Source organism: Gopherus flavomarginatus, chromosome 1, assembly GCF_025201925.1.
Source record: "Gopherus flavomarginatus isolate rGopFla2 chromosome 1, rGopFla2.mat.asm, whole genome shotgun sequence".
In the NCBI taxonomy this organism is placed as follows: Eukaryota; Metazoa; Chordata; order Testudines; family Testudinidae; genus Gopherus; species Gopherus flavomarginatus.
This window is the reverse complement of record NC_066617.1, coordinates 357,706,040-357,712,724: the sequence shown is the minus strand read 5'-3', so window position 1 is coordinate 357,712,724 and position 6,685 is coordinate 357,706,040. Positions and strand designations below refer to the sequence as shown.

The 6,685-nt window shown below is 44.2% G+C and overlaps 1 protein-coding gene across 4 annotated transcripts in view; it reads right to left on the bottom strand.

Annotated features, from left to right (window-relative positions):
* Positions 1 to 1,919: 1,919 nt before the first annotated feature.
* INTS4 (integrator complex subunit 4) overlaps positions 1,920 to 6,685 on the bottom strand; it is a 70,642-nt gene continuing 65,876 nt past the window's right edge. For 2 of the 4 annotated variants that reach the window (XM_050940714.1, XM_050940701.1), the window contains exons 23-24: positions 6,370 to 6,559; positions 4,364 to 4,600 (exon numbers count right to left, since the gene is read on the bottom strand). In XM_050940714.1, coding sequence (XP_050796671.1) covers positions 4,588 to 4,600; positions 6,370 to 6,559 — 203 coding nt within the window. In that variant the 3' untranslated portion in view covers positions 4,364 to 4,587. Of the gene's footprint in view, positions 2,825 to 4,363; positions 6,560 to 6,685 lie in introns of those variants that run through there. The other 2 variants (XR_007772615.1, XM_050940724.1) reach the window with 2 other exon arrangements.

The following is a 6,685-nucleotide window of genomic DNA, read 5'->3' as shown; positions in this document are numbered from 1 at the left end:
CATTCCCATCATGGTCTTTGGGGCAGTTAGCTCCTTTTACTTGTACTTGATTGACTTCCATCAGATGCCTTCCTTGTACTGTACCTTTATGCTGCAGCCATTTTAAGTTTCTTCTTGGAGTAACTTCCATCGCTTTGAAGCTGGTGGTGAGGAAAGGGAGGTAGATTTCCTATATACAGTTAGACTGCATCCCCTGCTATTATGACCAAATTCCTGCATTAGCATAAGTCATCGAGTTGTGATGTGAATCAGCGTGGGTGGCTGTTCCTTTCAGCCCCACAAAAAGTAATTATGTGGAATGCTAGTCACTAATGAGCCCAGACTTCTGCCTCAGTAGCTTCCGTAGCCTCATAGGTAAGGTTAAGATTTTGTCACAGTTATTTTTAGGAAATGTCACGGACAGGTGGTGGGCAATAAACAAAAATTCACAGGCGCGCCGACCTGCCAGTGACTTTTACTAAAAATAACAGGGGAAAGAGAAGGCTGGGGGGCAGGAGGTAGGAGAGAATGACACCTGGATCCCCATCAGAGGGCCTGACAGCCACAGCCTCTCAGCCACTGGGGCGGGACACAGCCCGGGCTCCAGACCCTGCCAAAGCCACGGGTACACGGCTCCAGCATGGCTGCAGCAGGGGTGTCTCAGCCAAAGCTGAAGCCCTGGAGAGAAGGGGGGCACACAGCTCCAGCCCTGGTTCCAGCCAAAGCTGTGGATGAGGGGGGGACGCAGTCCCAGCTCTGGCCAAAGTCACTAACAGCTGAAGCAAAAGGCACAAGTCTCAAACTCATGGAATCTGTGACTTCCCCACCATCCCTTACATACAGGCCAGCCAACACATGGCTGAATTGTCATTGGATCAGGCCCCATTGGTATGTCTATGCTGCAGCTGGGAGTGGGCCTCCCAGCCCCAGTAAACAGACTGGAACTAGCTGGGCTTGAGCTAACAAGCTAACAATAGCTGTGTAGCTTTTGAGGGGTAAGCTCTGAAACCCATCCAATCTCCTGGTGGCCAGCCTGAGCTGCCACCCAAGCCACAATGGCTACAGTGCTATTTTCAGCACATTAGCATGAGCACAGCCAAACACAAATCTCTCTCTACCCAGCCCAGAAGAATTGCTTGCAGCTGCAGTGTAGACATACCCATTGTGTCAACCAACCAGCACACTACGAACATAAGAACTGCCATTGGGTTAGGCCAATGGTTCAGCAGGCCCCCTGTATCTTGTCTCAGACAGCAGCCAATACCAGAGCTTCAGGGAAGCGCAGAGAACAGAGCAATTTTGGAGCTTTTGATGAAGCATTAATTAGGCCACACCTCCTTCAACATCCCACATGGGCAGATCTGTTAAATTGTGATTTCTATCCAAAAAAACAAGCTATATTTCAAAAACCAATCACCTCAAATACCATATTACAGATATGAACACTCAGGGCACGGCTCTCAACCACATACACGGCTTCTACTCTCCCTCCCACCTCCTCTCTCCACCACAGCTAGCAAGAGAGTCTGCCTCCCAGCAAGCTGTGAACACCCCCCACAGAAAATTCTTTTGCACAGAGCTGCTTCTGGGCTTAGTGCCAGCAAGAGTCCATGAGCTGCTCAGCCTACACATTAGTTATCTTTGTGAGGCAAGGTGCAGAATCAAGCAGCAGGGTAAGGCAGGACAAGTCTCTCTCTCTCACACTCACTCACACACACGACGCCGACGACCAGTGCTGCATAACCCCTTCTCTCCTCTGCATCACTATACACACACACACACACACACACACACACACACACACACACGACGCCGACGACCAGTGCTGCATAACCCCTTCTCTCCTCTGCATCACTATACACACACACACACACGACGCCGACGACCAGTGCTGCATAACCCCTTCTCTCCTCTGCATCACTATATACACACACACACACACACGACGCCGACGACCAGTGCTGCATAACCCCTTCTCTCCTCTGCATCACTATACACTGTGAAGGCTCCTCTTTACCAAGAGAAAAAGGAGAGTTTTAACACTAGACTATCTCAGGGCCAGCCAAGCACCTAGGGTTTAATCTCTCCCTACGTTTGAGTTTATAGTCAGGCAAAATGAAAGATTTGTTAGCTGCCACCCTCATGGAGCCCCCAGATCCATCTGCCACAAACACAGGAGTGAGTATTTTCTTCAGTATTGACTTGAATTCATCATGGTTTGAAAGCCAGGCTTGGGAAGCCGTTACATCAGGACATCCTGGCTCTAGAAAAACACATGGTTGCCAGGGAAGTTTTAAGGGTTGCTGAAGATCTTTTAAGGGCTTGTAAAATATTCCTCTCTGTGAGGTCTCTGGGGAAGACACCACCCCTCCCCAACAGATTGGTGTGTCTTACAAGGAATGCCATTGCTGCATCAAACCTGGGAAGGATCGGAAGGGATTACCAGGAACCCTGTAGAATCTCACAGCTTGTCAGTTCATCTTTTTCCCTTTGTCAGCTGCTTCACGCGCCTCCCTAGTGACCTCTGTGAAGGGGGATAGCCTGTTTTAGTTTTCAAGAGGAGGTTATCTGCCCTTGGCGTTAGGCTGTGCAGCCTCTCTCTGGCTGGCTCTCCATGGTGGCCACTACATTCATCTACACTGCTTCAAACATATGCAGGAAAACCTCCTGCTTGTCTGGCTTGGGGTCCCCAAGCTGAAAGGTCCACAAATAAGGTGGGAGCGCTGAAGGACTGAAAGCACGTCTGCCATGATGCCAGAAGTGGTATGGCCAAGTCCCAATGCTTCATGGAAAAGTCTGAACTGTCTCCAGCATATCCCAGGATAAAAGCCTCCATGCCTCAGAGCTGAGGAGAAAAGATCCAGAAAAAAATTACCCTGAATAGTATCAAATACAAAAAAAGACATGGAGTCAATATCCTAAAAGAAATAGTTTGCTATGTTAAGTAAGTTAGCAGGAGTTATAAGAACCCCCATAAAATGAAAGACATAATAGGAGGAGCAGGACAGATCAGAAATCTGTGTAGAAAAGTGTAAAACATCTGGGTGAAAATAATCCTCAGAACAGGCTAACTAGGAGGGAAAAGACTAGAAAAGCAACAGCACCAAAAGCAAGCGAGGTCTAATAGCAAACTATAAAATAAGTGTGCAGTGCAAACAATAAGGCAGCAAGAGAGCCAAAGTAAAATCACAGGGACGCTACAGTCCCTCCCGCTCTATGATAGGCGATACTCAGTCCTGTCAGCCTGATACTAGTAAAGACGTAGATGCTCTTTTCTGAATTCCAATGTAACAAAAAAAATGTTTGGAGCCACAGCAATTGACTTAAAGATCTGTAAAGAGTGAACTATGTATAACCATCAGTAGCTGAGCCAAACAATGACAAAAGGGGACTAGTCGTCATCTGTTTGAACAGTAGAAGACACCCAAGAGAGAGAATGCCTTAGTTCAACCTCATTGCAAAATCCTAAGAGTAATGAAATGAACGAAAAATAGAAGATGAGCATCAGGAAGACTAAGTGGATGTGGATCTTTGGTCTGACCCGATACTTATGTTCTTATGTTCACAAGGACAGTGGAAGCCCCATTGCTTGAATCATTTAGAACCAGAGAACATACAACGGGGAGCAAGGGAACAAACTACTGGATCTTCATTCTCTCTCTGAAGTTTTATGATTGTCCATATCTGTAGTTTTGCCAATGTCTTTCAGGGCCAGGTTTTCAAAGATATTTAGGTGCTTAAAGATGCATATTAGGTGCCTTTTGTATATTCCACTAGGCACCTATCTGCATTCCTAAGTGCTTAAACACCTTTGAAAATCTGGGCCTTGTTCCTTACCAAGATGGGGAAGGGAGGGACGGAAAGGACACTTTGGTCTCATATTCTACATGCCATGTAGCTGACTGTTAACACTAGCCCAACATAAGAATAAGGGATTCTCCATCATGTCATTATCTTCCTTGAGTTAAACAGAACATTTTCATTACAATGCTTGGCGATAAGGATGTCCAGTTCTCCCTTTACAATATGACATTTCCAGAAAGGAGAATCTGATTAATCAATGGTCCTAAACCAGTTGGCTATCCATAGCTCAGAGCTTCTTAGCCCCAGAAGAGCAAAAGTAAGTTTTTCCCCCTTTGCAAATACAGTGAGATGCCTCGCGTGAGCACTAACAACAATGGAACATGATGGTTTATATGAAAAACAGGCAGTAGCTGTCAAAGCTTCCTTCTGCTGCCCAACAACAGGCTTCACCCTGACATGAGGACAGCTTTTAGGGTTGATTGGGTAGTTCGCTCTCCATGGCTCATTCAGTTCTTGGATTCTCACCTCTGACTGCCAGCGAGGGTATCAGTTGTGGTGGCTTTTATCATATGGACATAAATTGAACCCACATTTTTTATTGCGATGACAAACTATACAAATATTGCCAAAGTGTAAAACAAGTGTAAGAACATCTGTCAGGAGGCAGCTCACTACATCAAGAAATTGCCCAGGATTCAGCTTCATAATAAGAGACGTACATCAAACCCTGTCCGCTGGAAACTGAACTGAGGCCGCCACACAGCAGTTAGCTGGTAACTCTGTTGCTACAGATGCAGGCTGTTTTCAAACCAGGGCCCTAAAGGTGAAATATAAAAACAATTTGTAAGAGCAATAATGTTACAAAGTGAGGTTTCATTCAGGAATACCTAATACAGCTGAGTGGTTGCAGGCATTTGGCTTTGTGCCTCAAGTGTGCCAGTATCTTAGTCTAAACAAGTAGTGACCTCTCTTTTCATTAGCACAACCCCCTACAGCAATACATGTTCACACTTACAATAAATAGAAACCGGCTAGATTGTGGTTTTCAGTTTTATTGTAGAAAAGCACACTTAAAGGGGATTTTATGCAAAATTATTTATGCTAATTTGTATGCAAGTGAAAAAGCATTTTTTAGCAATTCAGTTTGCTTGCTACAAATACACATTTTTACAAATAATTTACAAACACAGACAACATTTGGCTAAGTGCTTCCAGTAAATCCTACCTGCCATAGCTGGAAATCACAGGAGGCACAGCCCTGTGTTACGGAGAGGTGCAGACACCTTCCCAACAGAAGCATCTCTCAGGCAAGTATAACACCTCCCAGAGCATTGGGCAGTAGACATGAACCAAGAACAACCCTCCTGCTCCTTGACTGAAGGGCTGTAAACTATGCCTGCCCCTTAGGTAAATCTCCATATGCCTTTGATCCCACCCCTTGTGTACCTTCTCAAAGGATAGGCACAATGTAGCTCAATATCACTTAACTGAGTGTGACCAGCTACTGAAGCAGATCTTAGACTTCCTTTCCTACCAAAACTGATGCAGAGTTGCACAAATTAGAAGGCTAATTATCTAACCGTAGCAAGACAAGCGCAGCACAAGATTACAAAAAGAGTCTGCATTATACTGGAACAAAACAGCTATTAACTCTGCCTGTGCCACTGGCACACATCCTTCATAAGGAGACACACAAAACAAAGTTGAGAAGAAGAGTTTAAGTTCACTGGGTAAATATATATTGCCTCCCTATCATTTTAGGGATAGGAAAGGAAAGTAAGTCACTGATTTTACACGGATGTTGCATAGCTATTGCTCTATGTTAGGTAACCAACCTAAGTCTGCAATATAAAGTCTCATTATTGGTGAGATTTTTTGTTTTAAAACAGACAACATCACAAACTTGGCATGGATTAATACCCCATGCAATGCCACAACTTCAATACGGTGCACAAGGTGTGAGCAGCCCAAGTTATACAACTTTGAGAAGTACCTCCTGCCATTACCGGTGTGACAGCTCTTTAGAGAAGGATTTTTACTGGGCATACAAGGATCAATACACATTCCTAAAACTCTGCCTGATTTATCATAGTCCTAAGACTTATACGCATCTACATCCTTACTATATATTTGCATAATAAAAATTGCCAGCTGTACCTACCACTCACTCAGGAAAAATCTCCCATGGAAGCCACTGGGTGTTTTGCCTAGGTAGGAATTAAGGACTGCAGAATTTGGCCCAGTGAGAATATCAATGGAGGGAATGCCAATCTTAATTAGGAATTGTCTTGTTTCTGTTACTTTGATTTAGAAATGTCTGTGTATTGAATGTAACTATTTGTGTATTCAATGAAACCATTCACAACCATCTGCAAAAACTGCTACATTTTATAAAAATCAACTAGCTTCTCCATAGGGGATGCCATTTGTTATTTTGTAGCTGTCTTCTTTTGAGGTACTTTATTAATTATTATTATTATTATTAACAGTAACACTGTTTTGGTCTGATTCACTATCTTGAACACAGCAATTTGTTTACATATAACCCAACAATCCCACAAATAGTCTGCTAGTGATTGACTTCACCGTCTGGCAGGTTTTGGCATTATATACACTTTGACAGGTTTGCTGAATGGTATGGTTCCCTCAATGCCATATTCAAACGGTGGAAAAGCCTCCATGGTGTCCATCCAGGTGGATTTTGAGAGTCTAGTGGAAGCTTTGCTCCTACTGGAGTTGTATGCCAGTAGTAACCTCACTTCAATCTGACATGGCTCTGAAAAGAAAGAAAACAAACTAACACAATACACAGTCAGCGGATTGACTGGACAACAAAATACCAAGCAGAAAGTGAATTCTCATATGATTGATCTTGCACTGAGCCCCATATTGCCAGTTGCTG